The sequence below is a fragment of the Festucalex cinctus genome, chromosome 1 (assembly GCF_051991245.1).
Source record: "Festucalex cinctus isolate MCC-2025b chromosome 1, RoL_Fcin_1.0, whole genome shotgun sequence".
Taxonomy (NCBI): Eukaryota; Metazoa; Chordata; class Actinopteri; order Syngnathiformes; family Syngnathidae; genus Festucalex; species Festucalex cinctus.
The window spans coordinates 41,954,171-41,977,674 of NC_135411.1; the positions used below are offsets into that span (position 1 = coordinate 41,954,171).

At 38.4% G+C, this 23,504-nt stretch overlaps 2 protein-coding genes across 4 annotated transcripts in view; both read right to left on the bottom strand.

The window, feature by feature from the left end:
* The window catches only part of LOC144029569 (xenotropic and polytropic retrovirus receptor 1 homolog), a 34,984-nt gene extending 33,665 nt beyond the window's left edge, over positions 1-1,319 (bottom strand). For all 3 annotated transcript variants that reach the window (XR_013287152.1, XM_077535734.1, XM_077535733.1), the window contains exon 1: positions 925-1,319. Coding sequence is in view for 2 of the 3 variants with exons in the window: in XM_077535734.1 (XP_077391860.1) it covers positions 925-993 (69 nt within the window). In the remaining variant the exon portion in view is untranslated. The remainder of the gene's footprint in view (positions 1-924) is intronic.
* Positions 1,320-4,097: 2,778 nt separating this feature from the next.
* On the bottom strand, positions 4,098-23,191 carry LOC144029626 (phospholipid phosphatase-related protein type 4-like). Its single transcript, XM_077535737.1, has 11 exons — positions 22,736-23,191; positions 17,762-17,947; positions 16,055-16,184; positions 14,922-15,117; positions 13,564-13,621; positions 13,208-13,381; positions 11,640-11,775; positions 11,200-11,425; positions 10,457-11,057; positions 9,596-9,743; positions 4,098-7,476 (listed from the first exon to the last, which is right to left on the bottom strand). The coding sequence occupies exons 1-11, from the start codon at positions 22,814-22,816 to the stop codon at positions 6,707-6,709; spliced, it is 2,706 nt and encodes a 901-aa protein (XP_077391863.1). The 5' UTR covers positions 22,817-23,191; the 3' UTR covers positions 4,098-6,706.
* Positions 23,192-23,504: the final 313 nt, after the last annotated feature.

Consider the following 23,504-nt stretch of genomic DNA (forward strand, 5'->3'; position numbering starts at 1 on the left):
TTGCAAAATTAACTTGAATACAAATATACTTTCGAGTCCTGCTATAAGTCTAACGTGTACAAATACATTGAAATATTGTGTAGATTTTACACAATGTTTCAATGTATGTAAAGCACCATGGAAATGAATTTTATTGATATGGGCCACAACCACAACAGATGGACCAACGATGGCATGTCTATTATCGTCGGATTTCTTTATTACCTGGTTTATCTATATGAAATCAAATTGGAATTGTCGAAATATCGGCGGATTTCTCCATTATCTGGTTTATCTGTTTGACGTCAAATTGGTCGATAATTGACGAATATTAATTATCGGCCACCAATATTATTGTGCATCCCTAAATACATAATACAGTTGATATTGTTTATTGTAATAACGATTATTAAATAGTGTCTGTTAAAAATACTTTAGAAAATGACCTTGAAGAAAAAAAACGCATATTAAATCAGAATATTAAATTGTTTTATCGAGGGGGAAAATATTGATTATTTTCCAAAATCGTTCAGGCCATTAAAAAAAATGCCAATAAAACGCAAAGAAGCAGCCCTGCTCTAAAATGCAATAGCAAGAATCGAATCAAAATGTGGTCTGGCGTAGTAAAAGGAATATAGTTAAATTGCGCGCACACACACCACACAACACTCCCTAATCCCCCAAACAATAACACGCTTAGTCAGCATGTATTGGCGTAGTGGTTCGACTCCGGCGCCGTATGACAATGACGCTGGGTTCTGCTGACAAATGATGAAAGTCCCAAAATGCAAAAGAAAACAATTCCAGATTGTACGTCTCGTTTCAAATAGACATTGATTCGCTGCAACAATTAAACGACATAGTATTTGCAACACCACATTGCCATTATTTGTAAACTACACAATTGAAACGTCTACACCATGAGATTTGCGTGAGCAGACTTACCTCATACTGAATATACTGTTTTCTCCATTCCGGGGTGATGTGAGCTGAAAGATGCTCTGTGAATTTCATTTTATATACTGAACCCCCTACAGGTCGCCGTCCGCTGATCGAGTACTGAATGAAAACCCACTAGGACAAACAAAACATAGCTAATCTAAAAATGTGTACGTCTAGTTCTAGTCATGATTGATTTTCACATTAGCAAAGCTACGGACTCCGAATTTCGCCATTTTTCGCTTAAAGTGACAGCGGTGCCTTGTCTTGACAAATTATACTAAAATTAAATGCAGCGCGAAAATGTCGCAAGAAATGGAGTTTAATAATCGCATTATTATGTGGAATGGCCTCTTTCGTGGCTACCGCTACAGCTTCTTCTTCTGCCTCTTCTTCTATTACTTCTTCTTCTTCTTCTTCTTCGTCTTCTTCTTCTTCTTCTTCTTCTTCTTCTTCTTCTTCTTCTTCTTCTTCTTCTTCTTCTTCTTCTTCTGGCGGTTAGCAAACTACTTTAAACGCATTACCGCCACCTTCTGAAGTGGAGCATGTGTCTAGCTCATAACCACAAGAGGGAGTCTTTGCTCGTCGAGGATGTTTTTTTTCTTTATTAATTCCAAAGTCAACATCCAATTCAAACTGAGCACACAAAACAGAACCGTGCTGTCGAACAAGACCAAAACCAAAAAAAGATAAAATAAGGAAAAAAAAGAAAAAGAAAAATGTCTAATCAGACAGTAAGTTCTTCAAGTTATTAAATACCAACAAGGCTTGCTTCATCTTAACCTTCTCAATGTTCTTGCAAACCCTTCAATTTCCTTGTAAAATATCAAAAACAAAGGTCGACATTTAATAAATCTAGATCTGTAAATAAACTGTTTGGCAATTACTGTATTATCAAAGTATTGAGCATCATTTCCCTTTTTCTGAAAAAGTGTGGTGAATCAATGTACTCCTCTGAAATGCTTCCCAAAATATCCTGGTGTACACACATTCAAAAAATAAACGTCCAAAGTCTCATTATCACGGCCACAAAAGGCACAGTAAATGTGTTCTACCTTAAACCTCTGATTCAAAAACTCCCCATAAGGATAAACATCATTCATCATCACCTTAAAATGTGTTTCTTTAGCCTTCGGTGATATGGGTAGAGTAAGGTACCGGGTTCTAATTCTAACAGCAATTTCTTGAGTATATTCTTTTATCAATTTTTTCCTTTTTAGAGGCAATAAAATATTTTGGATGTGAGACCACCATGTAAACAGTTATTAGTACTTTTTTTTTTTTAATCTATAAAATGAACCTCATTAAGAAAGAGTGATGGAATCGTATTATTCTTTGGTCATAAAGTAACATTCCTTTCAGTATGTTTACCATAGCTTTTGCCTTGTGGTATAGCGTGTATTACCCCTGAATGTTGTTGTTTCGTACATCTTAAATCAAATTTTGTGACAAAATCCTCAAAACTAAGAAATTCTTTTAAGTGCAAGATCGACCAAATACCTTTTCTCTACCCAATCGTGATAAAACAAAGATTTTCTTTTCACTAGAATACATCTATTATTCCAGATGGGAACAGAACATGGAGTAAAGTTATGATTATAAATCAGTTTCCAATACAACAAAACCTGCTGATGAACTTTGATAGTTTAACTGGCAACTTAGTAACACAAAAATCACACCTTAACAAAAAAACTATTCCACCACATTTTTTGAATAAGGCTCGTCGAGGATGTACCTATCATAAATTGTGGAGACAAACACATGATAGGCACACTCTCAATAAATGACAAAAACTCACATTAAATCCTAAACAACCAACAAAAACACAGTTTATGACATAATGAGAACAAGTGGAGCAGAGAAAAAAAATAGATCATTTCAATGGATGCACAATTTTGGCAAATCAATGTACAGTATTTTCTGTTTGACACATGATGCCTGTGGACACAGTAATGTATTTTTGATGTGAAATGGCTGTTTTGGTTCATAAATTCATATTGAACAAAACCAAAAGTGTTAATTGAACTCCCAACCCTATGCCAGTGAAGCAATTAAAATAGAATACAATGATGTTCTAATCCCTTTTCATCTATATTCAATTGATTGCACTACAAAGAAAACATATTTTATGTTAAAAGTGATTACCGTTAGTTTTTACTATGGTCACATTTTGAATGTGACACTTGCAAAACATTTTTTTTTTTTAAAAAAGCTGCGATATGTGCCAACAAAATACTTGGAAAGTTGAGGATGTAACAATATTGTTTGGTTATGTGTTGACACGCTGACAAAAGGTGTGATGTCATCAATGTGAGACCAAGTTGAATGCAGGCACTATTCGATTACGATTAAAAGTCTGCAGCACAGTTGAGTTAAAAGAGTCTGTCCTCAAATGTAAAACAGCGACCTTTAACAGAGGAATGGACAAAAACAAAACAAAAACAACAAAAAAACACCCTTGTGTGGAACATTCCACAAGTTGCTTTATCTACAAATGCACGTTAAAACTGTCCCATGCAAAGCAAAAGCCATGTATCAACAACACCCAGAAATGCCGCCAGCTGGTCTGAATGTGGAAAACGGTGGTGTGGTCTGATGAGTCCAAATTTCACATTGTTTTGGTAAATCATGGATGTTGTGTTATCTGTGCAAAGTTAAAAAGCCAGCATCTATGATGGTATGGGTATGTGATAGTGCCCATGGCATGGGTAAACGTGCATACCTGTGATGGCACCTTTATTGCTACAAGGTACATGCAGGTTTTAGAGCAACATATTCTGCAATCCAAGTATAACTTATCACGTTACAACATCTTTTTCAGGGATGCTTTAAGAGTGTGAGTACTACAGACTGGCCTGCCAACAGTCCAGACCTGTCTCGCATTGAAAATATGTGGCGCAGTATGAAGTGCAAAACATGACAGCAGAGACTTTGGATTGCTGAGCAACTGAAGTTGTACGTCAGGTAAGAATGGAAAAAAAAAAAAATCCATCTACAAAAATTAGTATCGCCAGTTCCCACACACTTAGTGAGATTTGGTAAAAAAGGAAAAGTGATGTATGTATTAGTGGTAATTGGTAAGCATATCCCAACTTTTTTGAAACGTGTTGCATGCATTTGAATATTTGTAGTCATTTCAGAAATGTGTAACTTTTGAAATAATATTCTCAGAGACAAAATACAAAACCAAGTCTTTTACTGCAAATAATTTGATGTATACAAGAATTGCAAAATGCCCATTTATCTACCCGACAACAAATACTGAATGCACACATGGTATTATAATAAAAGCTATTGCAGGTTTACATATTTTTGTATGCACAAAGGTTAAGGCAACACTGAAAAACTAAATAATAATAATTATTTCAATGAAGTTTAACATATTTCTACTGTTTTATAACGAAGCAGCAACAGCCATTTTTCCATCGCTTGAGTCACGCCATACCCCAAAACATTCAAGCACGTGTTCGCTCTTTGTCATTAGTAACATTATAATTTCCCTATGCATGATCGTCAACTCTTGCTCATTGTCTTACACCTCGAGTACAAATGCATTGAAAACAAATACATTTCAGCAAAGCTTGTCATTTACACAATTTTTCAAAATGTCACGTATACAAAAAAAATTACATGTCGAGTTTACACCTTTTCATTTCAAAATCAAGGTATTGTTGGTAACAAATTCTACAGTTCTACACTTAAATTTATGCCGTTTCACAAAAGCGCAATCAAAATACATGAGCGCACAGCCACATTACATTTTTTAGTCATTTAAATACATACATTTAAAAAAGTAAAACATTTTAAGTGGGAATATCTTTTAATTATACAACCCACAGGCTAAATGTACTGCTTATACTTATACAACACAAAAATCACAGTTTATCAAACAAGTATTTAGATTCCCAAGGCAAAAACTTGGCATCAAAAGAAATTGATATTGGCATGAGATAACATTGTCATCAGCAAATATGATACTAACGGAAAAGAATATACGAATATTTGTAAAATATTTTAAATGTGTTATATAAAAACAGTTTTAGCTCATTGTTGTTTTTTATTGGATCACTTCAAGAGTTTGGGAAGATGTTGAGGATCTTATTTTGTGAAATAAAAAGGTTGTTCGTATGCATTGTGGCGTCGTGTGACTGCGGTGTCCTGGCAAAGCAGGAAGCACCAGACCCCACGGCACCAGTTTTAATCAATGACAGCGTAGTACATTAGCGAGTGTTCAGGGTCTTCAATTCGTGATACAACATCATTTTGGGTTGTTGTTGTGTTGTTGTGAGTGTGTAACGGAAAATAATAGCTTGGTGTGAGCACGCTTGTAATGAGGACAGCTGGCAGCCGCCTCCAACTTGAACAAAGAGCTGTTTGGAGACGCTAACATAATTTGATACACAAAATCCCGCCCCCTCTCCTCCCAAAAAAGACAACAACAAAAAAACAATGACAGATAATTTTGAGTAAAGAACTATACTGTATATTCCAATATAAAATCACATGAAATTAGTGGCATTTTTAAAATTCTTCTAGTTTCTATAAAATGGCCTCAAGAGGGTGGTCGATACTGGTATCGGACCCAATCGTGAGTGTCGATACCTCAAAATAAGGCTAGTACCGATACGATACCATCCCTAGACATGAGGGCATATCGATTTTGGCAACGAAAAAGGGGCATTCAAAGGGAAATTTTTTATTTACAGATTGCTCTAAAACTGACGAATACATTTGAACATGAACGCCAGTCCCATATTTCTGAGCAAAAAAATACATAGAGCGAGCTTGTTAGTGTATGATAATATGCAGTCATGTTGAAAATAAGGTGCCTAATATTATATTGTACTTAATTATACATTTAGGATGTCAAGGCCAAAAATTAACTGTATAAAGTAACAATACAATATTCTCAAGATATCTGTATAGAATTTAATTTGTGGTCATTAAAAATTGTAGTAACAATAGTTTTGATAAAGAAATATTAGAAATATACACTTGCTTTTTATAGGTAAACAATTTTCTTTAAAACATTTTAATGTGTTTTCTACATGCGATATAATAATCTTTTCTCATACATTCTATTGCTTTATTATAAAATTTTTTGTTGCAAGTCACTAACTCCCCTCTGAACTGCATTTTACAAGGTGCCCCTAAAGTCTAGATATATTAGCAACTTTATTCTCCATTTATTCTATGTTGGTTTGTACAGTTTTTGCAAGAATCAAACAATAATTCAGAGATAAGATAATTTGATGTTGTACTTGTACTAATCTTATTCATAGATCAACGGGTTCATCCAATAATCAGAGGAGGACGTCAGAGATTGTGAGGGTTAATCAATTCTTGCGTAATGAGCTGGTAAGATTTTGGAAATGGTAAAGCAGTAAACAACCGTCAAAAGGTGAGCTGTTTCAGCAGTCCAGTATTTTGGTTCAACGATGAAAAAGTTTGCTGTGTTCATGAGCCCAAGATGCCCAAAATGAGAATCACACTCAACACTGCGGACAACACTTGTCATCAGTATGTACTCTATAAGGTTCTCAGTATGTTCTCTATGGCTTGTGAGATGAATTCACTAGGTAGTTTTAAAAATGTTGAAGTATATCACAAGATATAAGATAATATAAGAGGATTTTCACCAAGGCCATGGAAGGAAATAGCTGAAATGTTGGGCCCAGTCAGGTGGTCAAATGGCCCAAATTTATGTGTACTGCATTTCCCAGAAAATAATATCTCCATTGGTGACGCACGGCAACATTTGATCAACTTTTAATGGATGCACTTCACATTAAGCTTCCTTAAAGGCCAACCCAAGAGTTGGAGGTGGGGAGTGAGTCATAATGGGGCGGGGGAAAGTAGGTGGTGGGTGTGGTCCTGGGCGGCCAAACATTCCTTGTAAATGCCTGTTTGGGTGGATGGGGTTGTCTTGAAAACTTCTCAGGTTGTCTTGGAAAAAATTGCCGCTTTCACTTTTGAAGACGTCGCTTTTCTCGCAGAGAATGTGATCATTGATAAGGCCGGGATCTTGGCTGAAGTGAATATGCGTGCCACTTTTTCTCCTCAAGGTGGACTCTCGGCTGGAAGATGCGGCCGACTGGCTGTCAGAGCTGCCATCGCTACTAGCAGCAGTCCCTTCCACGGGGGTGACTCGAATGGTCGTGATAGCCTGAGGGTGGTGATGGAAAGGAGGCGCAAATACGGCACTGGGAGTGAGAGGTTTGCTTGCGTTGGGATCCTGAAAATTAGACTGCGACTGATATACTAATTGCGGGTGACTGCTGTGTACACCTTCTGCAACAACTTTGCTTTCCATTTTGGTCCCTGTTGAGCTCTGCCGGCCATCCTGTGACCCGCCATCCTGCATGGAATCGCAGGTGTCCGCATTTCTGTGGAAATCGTTGACGTTAAAAGCCGGCTGTCGAAGCGATGGACGTTTCTCTGCTGGATTCCAACGCCAAGAGCCGCTTCCATCGGTGCTTGGGGGTTTCACCACAGGCTTGTTCGACTCTGGGTGGGCTTCAACACGAATTATACTGCCGCTTCGTTCCAAACCGTGGCCTTGAAATGAAAGAGAAATAACAACAAATATCATTACAGACTTTAAATCATCATTTGTCTGCCCACAACTGACATAAAGGTTGCAATATCATTTTTGACAACTCTTTGCGATAAAGTCTGTACGTGAATATCTTCACTGCATCCAAATCACACAGGGTTGCGAAAGCTACAACAAGACAACTTGGACGGGCAAGGAAAAAATGTTCAGGCTACGAGTCCAATTCCAAACTAGTCTGTAGGGTGTGGTCATGGTTAAATAGTTTGTTGAAAATTCACTTTTGTTCATTACATAAAAAAGCAGGGATTGTGCTCTTAATTAATGAATTAATTAGTCATGCATTGATTACTAATTCATGCTACAAGATGGTGCACTGTGCGAGACCAAACATAGCATCCCCCCTGCAGCTGACAACAGAGGATATAAACCTGAAAGCGGTGACCAGAGTGTTACCTGGAACCGAGGCAAAAAGGAGGCCTTTGTTCCGACCACCAGCATTTTGGCAGGACAGTGAGGCTCTCTGTTCCTCCATCTATCTTTGAGGCTTTGGGAACTTGCAAAGCCAGCACTCATTAACAGCTTCTGGCAAACAGGGTGAGCTGATTTTTGTCAAAGACTTGCTGTCAGGAGACAGTTATGTGTGTCACTCGGGCATGGAACTGTCCATGTTTCATGAAGGAGTAGGACCAGAAAAGTAGAATAGCGTAAGGGTGGTTTTACATTTGCTTGACCAACAACATGCATCCTCGCTCTAACCTTGTCTCTTTTCTTGACATTTGAAACTTGTCCAGCATAGAGTTGCTAACTTACTACTAATTCAAACTAATATGTGCCAATTTAACACACACATAAAACTTTTTTTTTTAATTCTCAAATTATGTAATCAAATACAGACAGTTAGTGCTCATCCACAACTTCCCAGCCTTCAAAATCTGGTCAAACAGGGATGGGCAACTGAAATGATGGAAGGGGCCACAATTTTTCATCAGCGCTGCTGGGGGGCCATATAGGACCAGATACTTCCTAACAAGATAAATGACAAAAAATGCCATTTAAATTATGGGTAAAATATATGTCGACCCGTGAAGAACGCCCATTGAAATGCATTAGGAAAATTTGACTTTTTTTTTTTTTTTTTTGAAAACACAAAAAAAAAATTCAAGAACCGCTGAAAAACCCATAAGCATTTTCCCCATCTTTCCATTTAAAAAAAAAAGTAAAAAAAATAAAAATAACCTAACAAAAAAAATACACACTATTTTCCATTTATATATTGAAAAAAAATATGGAGGGGGGAAAAAAAATCACAAATACTTGAATTTCAATGATATATATATATATATATATATATATATATTTTTTTTTTTTTTTAAATCATCAATAATTTCCCAAGATGATCCTGTGAGATAGCGTAAGGAGGAGTACCGGTAATACTGGTCCAGGCATTCTTAGGAAGTAATTATTTATTGATTTTTATATTGTACATTGTCAGAGAAAAATATGAAATCTTGCCACACAACAGATATTAATTATAAAAAATTAAGGACTCCAGACAGTTTCCCAATCATTTTAAAGACGATCTGTAACAAACTCCAAGATACTGCATGTCTGTTTTGGTCTATACAAGAATTTTTGTGTAAAATTAAAGTAGAAAAAGCCATAAGAAAAGCCAACATTGTAATGAGACAGGGGAATAGCTGGGTTGATCTTTGTCAGCCAGGGAGCCTACTAACCAGCCAAGAGGAATTCTTGAAATGATAAGGAGGCTCTACTTGTTGTTCAGTTGGGTCTGTTATCTTTATCTCTTTAAGTGGTCTCTCAAATGTCTTAATTTCCAAGATGAGAAATATGAAAATTAAGCTACACTACATACAATGAGTGTAGGTGAATGTTGAATGTCTTTTTGTGACACTTTTGCACGTAACCACATCTGTACTACTATATTCTTATGGCATGATGGAATAAAAATGGCAGCACCTCTGGACCTAATTGTAATTTGGGAGTAAGGATGAGTGTGGTCGATGTTAGTTCAGTTTAGGTCCGGCTTAACTTTTTATTTGAATTTGCAGTAATGAATCAAATAAAGACACGGTGTGATATGAGTCTTTGAGTAGTCCGTACCATCCATTACACCAGTAGTGGAGGCTGGCGGTGATGGGTCCTGGTCCATCAAGGTTCTATACCGGATAGATCCAGTGCAGCTGACAGTGCTGCCACCGTCCTCTGATCGAGAGTTGAGCAAACCCTGTTGTTTTGAGAAAGAAATGACCTAGAAAGACAGATTAGAGTGAAAAATGACTTTGTGTTAGCTACGGTGGATATTTAATATCCACTGAGCACAAATACACGCTTACAAACAAGATTCATGGCGTTTCAATGTTGACTTGCTTCCAAGTGTCAGAAAATGATTAACAGTGGACCCCCGCGATAGGGACTGCCTGTGAATAGTGAGGATCTGTGTATAATAGACGCCCGTTTAAAACATCCATCCATCCATTTTCTTGACCGCTTATTCCTCACAAGGGTCATGGCGGGTGCTGGAGCCTATCTCAGCTGGCTTTGGGCAGTAGGCGGAGTACACCCTGAACTGGGTGCCAGCCAATCGCAGGGGACACAGAAACGAACAACCATCCACACTCACAAGCACACCTAAGGACAATTCGGAGCGCCCAATCAACCTGCCATGCACGTCTTTGGAATGTGGGAGGAGACTGGAGTACCCGGAGAAGACCCACGTGGGCACGGGGAGAACATGCAAACTCCACCCAGGAAGGCCGAAGCCTGGACTTGAACCGGAGTCCTAAGAACTGGGAGACGGACGTGCTAACCACTAGTCCACTGTGACGCCCCCATTTAAAACAATTGAGGAAAAAAAATAAACTCTGAAAAATTATTTAAAAAAAATAAATTCCACAATATGAGTAATAAAGAAAGGGTCAAGTCCTGTTTCTCTACAGGAATAAAAATATCAACATCAACCACCTGCATGAGTCGAGGCTGACCACCCGCACTGAGGGGTCTGCAGGGGAGGGTGGTCTTCTCCGCAACTCTCATCCATTTCTGTTTAGCCGTCCCGACCACATCAAAGGCGCAGTCTTCCGATTCACTCTCCTGATCCTTGGTGGTATAATTTTCCTCCTCAGGAATGTGAACGAGCTGGGAAGATCCAGGACGCGACTGAATGACCATTCTTGGTCCACCGGCAAAACCAGTTCCTCCATTCTGGGTCAGGGGATTTTTATTGGCAATCGGAACACAGCTTGCAGCTATTTTTATATATGAGGCTGGGATGTGGGCTCCAGCTTCCTGGCCGGTGGCTGAAGGAAGGTGACTTCCACTGTGGACCTCTGTATCCAAACTTATGGCAGACGATTCAGAGGGGTAGTGGAGCTGCACATCTCTTTGAGGAGATAAGGACGCTGGTTTAATGCCATCCATCACCTGCAGGGACAGTTTCCTCTTGTCATTTTTATTCTTCCACTGGCTGAGGAGTTGCTTGGATCGGGTTGAATCCATTGAGGTGTGGATAGACGCATGACGTCGAGGAATGCGACACCCCTCCGATGATGAGCCACCATGGGACCTGGAGGAAGAAGCAAAACCTTGCATATGTACAGCAAATATAAGCAGTATGGATATTCAGTGGATGGCTATACATATATAAGTAGATGATTATCAGTAATTAAACTTAAAATTAAACTTAGTAAAACAGGATTTGTGGTTACCTTGGCAATGTGCTGCTGCTGAAGTTTTTATCACAATTCCCCATTGGACTGGGGGGAACGATCATCTCCAAATCGGCATTGGTGATCTTTATATTGGCTTGAGAAGGCTCCCGGTAGGAAGCGCTTCGTGTGAGAATTCGTTCTGTCTGGCCAGGGGACAAAGCGTGGGAAGTGGTCCTGATTTTGATTGGCTCTGGTTGGCTGGCTGTCAACATGTGGTGGCCCACTAGATCACAAAGTAAAGAGATATAACTGCTGGAGCTAAGATTAAAACTACACCGTGCAGGAAAAAAAACGAGAACTGGTAATATGACATTTTAATTGTAATTGAGTTTAGTTCCTGCTTTGAAATGGTCAAGTTAGATCAACTGAAGTGTGCTGTTTGTTAATGATTGGGATGATGTGCGTTATCTATCGGTATCAAATACACCTTTCCATACCTTGGTGGCTGTTGCTGACTTCTGATTGGCAGACGCTGTGAAAAGACGAGGGGGGAGGCTTCCTTAGTGTGAAGGGCAATGTTTGCCTTTTTGACTTATCTTCGCCTGGTCGGAAACTTCCCACTGCAAAAATTCCCTGAATACAAATATACACTGTCAATCTAATGACATGTGAGAAAAACAAATACATTAGGCTATTGTGAATACATTGTGGCATTGTGCTCAGCAAGTTTTTGGAACGTTTTTCCAGGCATCAAATTCAAAGTGAGAGAATATTGGCAAGAAAAAAACAAACAAAAAAAACAAAAAAACAATTACATTCATCAGTTTGAACATTAAATATCTTGTCTTTGTAGTTTATTCAGTTGAATCAATGTTGAAAAGAATTTGGAAATAATTTAAAGGGCCCTGTCTGCCGGTTTCACTCTGGAAAAGGCACTTTTTAAATACAGGATTTAAACAAACAAACTAGTTCTCAATTTACAGATCAGGGCTTGTCTTCATTTCTGGTGGTGATTTTGTCCTAAACCTCCACCCCCTCCACCTCCCCCAGCCAAACCGGCAGACAGGGCCTTTAATTCTGTTTTTATATGCATTTTAGATAATATTCCAACCTCACTCGAATTTGGTTTGTTTACAACATACAATTTTGGGGGTCTCCAGAAAAGTGATGATTTTGGAGGTATGAGGAGCCGACCTGACGGCAGCAATATTGAGGCTTCCCTTTATTATTTTAACTTGAGTAATGCAGGTTTAAAGGTAGTCATAGAGCTCCCTTTGCGGTTGCCCGGTATATTGTTTTGGTGACCTTAGAAATAACAGAAATCCAAGATGGCGGTAAGCATGTGCTACACTGTTGAATCCTATTAAGTTAAAATTGGGTGGAATTTGTTCTCCGCATTTGACCCATCCCATGGGGCAGCAGTGGCCGCATTTGGGAATCAAATCCCCCAATTCCAACCCTTAATGCCGAGTGTAAAGCAGATGGGAAAATGAATCCCATTTTTATAGTCTATGGGATGACCCAGCTGGGGGATTGAACCCATGACCTCCCAGTCTCAGGTTGGACACTCTCGCCCTAGACCACTGAGCTGGTATTATGTTGTTGATGGGGCAGGAATTGTCCTATACATGTGTTCAGTACGTGACAACAAAATGGCTGATATATTTTATTGGAAATATGAGATTGTTGAACATTTGATGTAGCTTGCCATTAGTATTAGTCAGTGTGTTAAGTATAGCTAGCTAACCATGTTTGCTATTATTGACTCTTTTCTGTGGTGTGTCAAATTTACAAGACATTTATTTAGACTTTTCAGTTCTTTAAGCACTTTTGTCTGTTTCTATAAAAAGTTTTTAAATTAGCTCAGATGTCTTGTGTATGTGGTGTTGACAATAGTCTTGTGTGTTGGATACTCACACATGACTAAATTTGTAGAGACCCCAACAAGTCCAAGTTACATTAAGCAGCCTCTCTTGCATCTACTTTCAGAGTTCAACACCCATCCATTTTGTTCTGTGAGCAGTACAGTCAAACAAATGAAAACAATTATTTGTTGACTGCATACCAAGTAGGTAGCAACAGCTATCCCGAGGATCCATCCACAGTAGACATCAACAGGGTGGTTTCGAAACTGTATGATCCTGGTTAATCCAGCGAGGATGGCCAACATGATGAAAGAAAACACCAAGAGAGGCTTCAGCAGCTTTGTGGAGTCTGTCAGCACTGTGTTTAAATACATCTGAAACACAATTCAATACATATTAGATAATTCAATCGTGTATCATGCTTTGACATCCATTTAATTTATGAAAAACATTATTTAAAAAAAATACTAAAGGTAAGTGCCATTGAGACAGAGATATAATAAGTCACCTGGTATGATTTGTGCGTGTGTTTCTTTACATGCGTGTGTGGACTTACGGAGACATAGACAGCTGCAAAGCCAGCCAAAGAGGCATGCAGGGAGGGGAAAGACTTCCTTTAAAAGAAGAAGAATGAGTTATTTGTGGCTTCACCCAGCAAAAAATATAGTAAGTGTTTGTGGTTTGAATAAGGTTGAAAATTATGTGAGAGACAATAGAAGCTCCCATGAAGACCGGCCGTTGGTCATGTACTGTATGTATGATCACGACCAGTTTTTTAAAGACATTATATGTTTGTAAATAATTCAATATGTGTATGTGTGCGGTGGGGGCACTGTCACCAAAATATTTGCAGTTGTGAATGACAGTATCGTTTGCACTTCACTTGTATTTCACTTAATTACTGTAGAATTACAGATGCCTTAGTTGAGTCCCACTTGTTTCATGACTCCACATTTTCACTGTGGCTCTTCCACACTTGACTTTTAAAGGACCAAATAAATCTACCTCAGTTCCAGTGAAGAGTGGTTCATATGGTAATATTCTATTCTGCAGTAGGTCAGCCATATGTTGTTGTACATCAGCAGCTTGTAGCTGCTAGCAGACAAAACACTTGGACAGTATTCTTCTAATTGCTGCATGTATGCTTGGGGATCCAGCATTTGGACACAACTTGGAAATGAAAGAAAATAGTTGCGCCTACTGTGGCCTACTTTGTGTTCCTCAAGAGGAATTTGCTCTGACACGCGACGATCTTTCAGTAAGAAGCCTGGAGGAAGTGGTGAATGATCTTTCTCAATCTGTAGCACCCATAAACCTCTGATCCTAAAATGACCCCTGTTGTGAACATCAGTGGGTCACGATGGTTGCTGATGGTTTGTTTCGTTTTGCCACGTGGTGAAATGACAAAATGTCCACTCCGCTAGTTTTAACTTTACAATGAAGATGATTTATTTACTCACAGTTTGTTTCAATTTTGTTCCAATATATACAAAAAAAAACATGAATGAACATATTCCACCACAACCATGACCAAACTATTTGCCTTTCCTCACTAGCAACACCTGAGTCTCATCATCCCATTAAGTAGTCTTGTGGCAAATTGGTGCCACTGCTCCCCCAAGTGGTGGGAGGTTTAAATCAACAAGATAAGATCTTAATAAACAAAACAGAAATAACTCGTACACCTAAATAAAATAAATAAATAAATAAATAAAAAGCAACACAAAAAAAGAACAAAATAAAAAAATAAAAAATAAAAATAAAAATAAAAAAACCTCATACACCTGAAATGCAATTCATTTGGAATCAGAGTTGGTGCCCCCTGCCTCAAAGGGAAGTAAATGCTGCTTTTGACATCTTCTTGCACACAATACATCGAAAACACTGCACATACAGTATACACTTCATCCTTACCTTCCCGCAATGATGAGAATGGTGTCTTGTCCAGAACAAATATCATCCAGAATAAAAGCTTCATCACAAGTTGATACATTAATGTGAGTCAAATTGGGTTTGCACACATCCAGCCAGTAAGGCGTGTGTTGTCCAGTGGAGAGCTGAAAAATGTCAGTTATCAATGCTGTCACACACAGGCCGAAGATATGGACACCTGCAAAGAAAGAATTAGAAGGATTTTATCCATCCATCCATCCATCCATCCATCCATCCATCCATCCATCCATCCATCCATCCATCCATCCATCCATCCATCCATCCATCCATCCTTCCTTCCTTCCTTCCTTCCATCCATTTTCATAGCCACTAATCCACACTCGGGTTGTGGGCGTGCTGGAGCCTGTCCAGCTGTCTTTTGGCAGTAGGCGGGCTACACACTGAACTGGTTTCTAGCCAATCGGGGTACACAAAGACAAACAACCATTCACACTCACATTCACATTGACAATTTAGAATGTTCCATCAACCTACCATGCATGTTTTTGGAATGTGGGAGGAAACCAGAGTACCCGGAAAAAAAAGAAAAGAAAAAAAAGCCACACAGGCATGGGGAGACTGCGATTGGTTGGCAACCAGTCCAGGGTGTCCCCCGCCTACTGCCCAGAGCCAGCTGAGATAGGCGCCAGCAGCCCCCGCGACCCTTGTGAGGAATAAGCGGTCAAGAAAATGGATGGATGGATGGATGGAGGCATGGGGAGAATTGCATGCAAACTCCACCCAGGAAGGCCGGAACCCAGATTCAAACCGACGACTTCTGCACTGTAAGGAAGATGTGCTAACCAGTCGAGAACCGTGTTGCTGAGTTTTCATATCCGCTATACTTTTGCGTTGACTCAGAGCTTCACTAGATATTTCTAATACCAGGTTGATTAAACACTTCATACACAACGAAAGTAGGTCAAATGTTGTTGATGAATTTGCTGGTGCTCGGTGGGCTCTAGTACATCAGCAATTCTCCTGAACCCCTTCAGATGCCCCTGACTTGTGGCTAGCAGCTGAAGCCAATAGGCTGGGGAGATCCATGAGAATGGAGCCCGAGCCACTACCATTGAAAACAGGCATACAGTATACTGCTGTAGGTGTTTTCTCACCAATGAAGCGAACAACTCTGCGAATGTAGGAGTTGAAATTACATCCTGCTGCACTGATGTTTGCCTCAGTCTGCATCGTCGAGGACCTCCTGGATAGATAGCAGAATAGAATAGCCTCTCCTATAAGAATCTAAACAAAAGAAAGAACAAGAAAAAAATAATAGCGTGCAACGATTCACTGGACAGCTCAATTAATATATTCCATCAATATTACAATTAGGGATGTAACGATATCCAAACATCATGATACGATATTATCATGATATGAAGGTCACGATATGATAATTATGACGAAATTGTGGGGGCATTGGCGATATTTAAAAAAGATCACAATATTGTAAAAAAGAGAGCTCATACTAAAAACAACAACAACAATATTGTGCTTTTGTACATAACAGCAATGCATATAAACCATCTTACAATCTCTAATAACAATATTGAGGCACTTACTTGGTAATGCAAGCACACATTGATTGCTTCACAAGCAAATTAGGTTCCCCTTTATCTGACAATTAGCATAGATTTTAAACATAGAAGGCCAAAACATCCCTAAGGAAAATTAAATTGCACTAATAAATTAGCCACTAGAGGGTGCTAGAACTGCACAAATGGAAATCAACCTGACTTTTCAAACAAATGTGTTCCTATTAAATATTGTGAACATGACGACGACAAGATTGTGGCAGTTTTAATATCACGATATCGCGATATTGCCCTTATTGTGACATCCCTAATTATAATGACTACTTTTGATGGTTAATGTCCCAGAAAGTAGCTTGTTCAGCATGCAGTCTATTTGTGACAAAAAGAGAACCAAACTGTGGAACTATTGAAAATTGAATGCTAATCAACATTTTGGGTTGAATTTTTGTATTAAAATATCAGTTGGTCTACCTGCTATTTAGAGAAGTAAAAGGTAATCAATCAGTTGTAAGTTAATCTAGTCTATCTGTGCCATCATCACCTTTATGCCGGCAGCCAGACAAGACAATGGCGTGGGGGATGGCAGGATAAGCTAACAGGCATAACAAATGAACTATTATGGTCCAAACACTTTGCCTTTTGCAAAGGTGAAGAAATAATTTTATTGATTAGAAATAAGTCACTCAATGTTTCGCCAGTGATCCATTAACGCACCATATGGGATTTCACACAACAACGCCGACCGTCCAGGCTAGCGGTAGTGCAAGGTAAAATAAATGTGCTGCTGTTTGTGTATTTATCCACTGCTAGCTAGATGTTGCGCTTTATTTATAATATAAAATTGATATTTGTGTTATGTTTACAAACAATAGCGGAAGTAGCAAGAAAACCTATTGTTAATTCAACAGTAATTTTGTATACCTGCCGTTAAAATAAATTGTTACACCCCTCGTTTTGAATTAACACACATATATTTACACAAAGAGGAAGTCAGACCCATTGGAGAGAACCCACGCACAGTGGGAACATGCAAACTCCACACAAGACACACAGAAATCCAAAACTGGCTTGCTGTGAAGCAACAGTAAGAAAGAAAGAAAGAAAGAAAGAAAGAAAGAAAGAAAGAAAGAAAGAAAGAAAGAAAGAAAGAAAGAAAGAAAGAAAGAAAGAAAGAGGCTATATTTTCTTAGCTACAACAATGATCTAAAAATCCACTCAACAAAAATGGGGGAGGAGATAGCTGTGCTTGTCAATGCAGAGCCTAAATAAGAACGTTCTACTCACAGTAGCAGTGGGAATGGCAAAAGCCAAACTGAAGAGCAGAGGCAGAGGGCAAACTTCTTTTTGGGGTATGATGTAGGGCAGAGAAAGACTTTTGTCATTGCAGCTGTACCCAGAATGCACTGGCTGGAAAATATCTGTTAGCTCCAGGAAGTACAGACTGATGACCGATAGGGCTAAAATAGGTATCTGCAATAAATAAATACAAACAAAACAGAAATAACAATTTCTTTAAATTAGACATGAAATGGTGGAATCCAGAATTACCCACACACAGACAAAGGGAGAAAATGCTAACTCCAAACACTCCACATTGGAATGCACACCTCTTAATTACACGTTGCTAACGCGACAATTACTCAAGCATGCTGCCTTATTCATTTATTTATTTATTTTTTTTAAATCATTTTTATTGTCACTCACTAACAATATGGCAATTGAGAATGTGAAGTGTGAAGTGAATGATGGGACCCAACTGGGATCCATTTTGTTGTTTTTTCTATTCAAGCCGTAATGGTCAAAAAATGTGCTGGCGTGTCTCTGTCCACAAAAGCAGAAGCAGGAATGGGGGAGATTACAGGCAGAGTAAGCACACAAATTGGAGTAAGGGAGAGACAAAAGAGTGCAGGGGAGCATAGTGAGGGTCAACCGGGTAGGTGAAAAATGAAAAGAAGTCAAATTTGGACACAAAGTGAATCAGTTCGAGGGCAGAGTGCATACCTTGCAACATATTGGCCAGGCGCCACAAACAACCTACATCAGGATTATGAAAACTGTTCACCCATTACTTCAGTTAGAGGAGAAAAGAAACAAGGAAACCGCTGTTAATTAATTAACAGGCAAGTGTTTCCTACAGCTGTTGCTGCTCTACAATAGTTCAGCAAAACAAACATATTACAATGCAATTTTTTATGGTCCCTGTGTTGGTATTTTACACTTGTTTTTTTGTAGCCTTTCGTGTATGTGAATTAATAAATCAATATAACTAACAATTCAATATACTGTTGTTGTTGTTTTTTAATTAGCTATTCATTTTAGCTACTTGGTTAGCAAATACTAAATAACTCATTCTTAACAAAAAATCAAGATTCCCATCACCACTATGCAAAACCCACTATGATATTTTCCTGTTTTAGCTGTTCTAGTGCGGCGCATGGATACAAAAATAAACCTAATTCAGTCCGCTTTGTTGCCTAGCAGCCGGTTAGCGGGTAGGATGATCTGACAGAGTGAGATATAAAATGCGGACACATAGCAACTGAGAGGTGAAAATCATCCATACAAAAACAAATAAATGAGAGCAACTGTATAATATATGACCAGACCACAAAATACTAGTACCAGTTTGACCACTGGATTGCTGGCCACATCAAAGATGGCTCACATCATAAGGTCAAATGTCCCTCATTACATTTCCTCTTCATAGTTTGAGCTGAATCCTTTAACTTTGACATACAGTGTCAGGCTCTTCCCCTGATTACATCTGTGAGATATGCCAGGTGCACCACCCACAGCAAGAGGATGCACATGCTTCATCAAAGAGACAAAAACGTCACTGTGAAGTTCATAGTCTCAGTCACGTTTTCCCACGAGACAACCAGCGTACGTCTGTGTGAAGCAACAGCTGTTCGTGCTCTGTCGCTCGAACGACAAAGCCGTTCAAACAGTCTGTGATTCAATGGACGAGATTTGATGGAATTGATCATTTAACAGCATAATCTATAAAAGTACATACATCAGCACTCGTTCTCTTACGAGACAGTGCTCCGCGATGAATACAATACATACATTTAATGTCCAAACAGTCCCTTCACATCACAGTTCTCATCATTGCAGCCATGACATCAGGTTTTCCACTGAAAATCATGTTCTTGGAAAAAGCTTTTCTTCCACGGTACAAACAGTTATTTCATAAAAGCTCGTCAGCATTCCCCAATAAACACCTGAGCGTGAAATAACAGAGCTGACCCCATTTTTCAGACATTCTCCCTTTCTTTCATGGGTGCTGATTGTGTCTTTGTAGTGCAAGCCTGCGACATATTGTCATTGTGTAAATGACAAGCATGAATCACGTTTATTTATCCCCAGCTTAAAAATAAGGTTTTCATCATAAGGCTTATGTACAAATATAGCACAAAACGCAAAAACGCACTAATTGATTTTTTTCCACAAGCATCATTATCTGTTACTGTATATGTGCAATTTTTTTAAATGTACGCCTCCAAGCATTGTCGTTTATGTTCCTGACGGAGGTGAAAAACTATTCTTATACAAAGCTTACAATGTTTTTTATTGAAAGCAGCGAAATTCATACTTCTTGGATTTTGACATGAATCGGAATTGGTATAGTGGAAAGATCCCTTTATGCTCCAAATATTGTGTTCATGAGTTTAAATAAATAAAAGATATTATTTGTCATCAAATGTAATTATTTTCTTTCACATTATTGCCCACTGTGTCATTATAGTCATCAGCGTACACTGTATTGTTGCTGCAGTGTCCTCTGATCTTTATTGCATTTTCTTTAATGTTGCTGATGATCTCATATAATATAATAACACTCAAATAATTACAAAAAAAACACACATCAATAATACCATTCAAAGCTTTCAAAGAACTACAAATGAGTTATTGTCCACAGGCTTTACAGTTGGTGAGCCTGTGGAAAACGTAGCCACAAAAATACAGAATATTTTTGAAAAAATTGCACCTGTTAAAACTAAAAATGGAGCGAAACAAAAGGCTCCCTGGAGAAATGTTGTGGTAACCATGCAACTAAAGAGAAGGTGCCGCCAGGTGCAGCAAGAGGAAGAAAAACAGAACCTATGATTCATCAATAAAGGAAAACTGAATGAATATTAGAGACCAATTAAACAAGCTACACAAATCTTTTTTTTCCCCCTCTAAAGTCATAACTGAAAATACAACACAATAAAAAGGTTTTCTCCATTGTTGACTAATTCATTAACCCACCACATAAGAAATGTTGTCTTATAAGCAATTTGCCTTCAATAACCAAATCAGTGCTATTAGACATGGAATCAATACACTACAAATTCGGCCTTTCCCATGGTATATTTTAACTGACTAAATTTGACAGCACAAAAACTTATTGTTGATCAGCTCAGGTCCTCCACCTGTTGCTCGGATCTCCTCCAGACTTAAATTTCGTAAGACAATTTTGTAACTAGTTAGCTGGTCTTCGAAATCATAAGCTGGTCTCTTCAGTGATATATGTTCCTGTCATAAGTTCGAATAATTTGACTGCAAGGTTTATTGCCAATTACAGGCCCATCGCCAATCTATTTCTCAGCAAAATTCTTTGGGGGGGAAAAAAAAAGTTGAGTTAATTTTTGTCTTTTTTTTTTTTTTTTTTTTTTTTTTTTTTTTTAATTTAAAGCTATTTCACATCCAAAACGCTTCTGGATATGTCCGTCTGGTTTTCACCCTTACCATAGTACAGAAACCATTCATCGGTTGTACTCCCAAAAATATCTACACTTGTTTTGCTTGACCTCAGTGTCGCTTGGGACACAATTTACAATACAATTGTACTGCAGAGGCTTGAACGATGGGGCGGCCAGTTCTAAACTGGTTCAAATCTGACCTGCATGACCTACATTGGCAAGTTTGCATCCAATACAAGGAACATTAGATGTGGGGTCCCTCAAGGGTCAATTCTTGGTCCACTGCTACTGCTATTATGTTCCTGTTTCTCAAGTCATACACAATATATTGCCCAAACTATGCAGATGACAGAACTTTACTGTACATTTGACTTCAACCTGATGATTTGTCTCCCATACATTCTCTAATATAATGTATGAATGTCAGATGACTTTGTACAACTATACCAAGACAAATAGAAATACTCCTATTGGGGGCACTGCCCTGCAGAAAAAAAATTGCAACACCTCTCTAATCCTTCTCCCTGGACACAATTGCGGCACAAAAACACACCATCACAGCGATAAAAAAACAAACCAACTTCTGAATGGAATAGAAATACAAAATAGTCAAAAGTCTGGACTTGAATGCGATTGAAATGCTGTGGCATGACCTTAAATGTTGATCATGCTCAAAAACCCTCCAGTGTTGCTGAGTTACCATTTCTGCACGGAAAATAGAGAGAGATGGGAAGGACTCATATAGAAAACAAACGTGATTTTCAGTTGATGCTGCTGAGGGTGGGCCAACCAGTTTTTAGGTTTAGGGCACAAGTACTTTTTCCACACAGGGCCAAATTGTACACCCCCCAGAAAAAAAAAAAATCACAATTTAAAAATTGCTATGAACTTGCATCATGCATTACACCATCTCGAACTGAGCTGGACCAAATCGAATGGTTTCACTTTAGAATTTACCATCCTTGATTCATATCACACCCCATATATTGAGGTACTTATCAAATTGTCTTTTATTGGAGAGACGCACACTGCTATACTTTGTTTACTTGGGTTATCTGGCTGATAGTTATCTATATATCTAGCTATTTATTTTTCATTTGTCTGATGATCATACAAATGGATGTGTGTATATATATATATATATATATATATATATATATATATATATATATATATATATATATATATATATATATATATATATATATATATATATATATATATATATATGTGTGTGTGTGTGTGTGTGTGTGTGTGTGTGTGTGTACGTTTGTGTAGTAGTATGGCATATAAATTAGTATAGTGACTATTTTTGAGCAAACTGACTCAACGGCCTTAATGAAGGCTCATTTAACAGAAACAAATGTAGCCTAATTATTTTCCTTATTTAACAAATTAATAAAACAGTTGAACCACAGTACTGTTTAAATTAGATAGATAGATAGATAGATAGATAGATAGATAGATAGATAGATAGATAGATAGATAGATAGATAGATAGATAGATAGATAGATAGATAGATAGATAGATAGATAGATAGATAGATAGATAGATAGATAGGCAACCAACCTCTACAAAATAAAAACATGGCAGCAGCGTAACGCTGTCCTTTGTCTCCTTCCCCAATTTCAGACGTTTGAGGGTAGTCATCCCGAGTCGTTGCTGATCTTCCCCGTTGCCAAGAGACAAGGCGCTGCACTTGACACTTGTGTTAATATTGACAAAATGGTCTCGTTTTCCTGCAAAATATTGTCTCTCGCCTGACGAGATGATGACCTGATGCTGATGCTTTTCCTGCGTTTCGGCTTGGTTGTCCTAAATGCGTGTATCTGGCGCTGTACCGAGGTTCAGTCTGATCGGCATGTCGTCCTCCCAAATTCAAACTGTTATCATAAAGAAGCGCGGTCCCTCAAGTCCACTGTTTAAATATGGAATGCCAAATTCGTTCCACCCCCGGCTCCGCTCCGCTGCAATAGATCGGTGTGGCTAACTTGCGGCTCGCGAGCCACAGCCACGCGCATACACACGCACGCGGCACACACCTACACATTCTCTCGTGCGCGCGCAAGCGGACGCATACAGCTTGCGCTATTCTATGCGTACACTTGATATTTAAAAAACAAAAAAACAAAAAAAAACACACCTGATTACAGCCAAAGTATCTATTTGCACCTTTCTCAAATTCTTACTTTTTTGGCATAGTTTCCCCACTTTAATGTGTAAGATAATACAATTAATAGACAAAGTTAACCGACACGCATTTTCAAATGATGATTTTCATTTTAGGGAAAAAAAAAAACTATTCAAAGCTACCTGGCTCTGTGTGGAAAAATACATG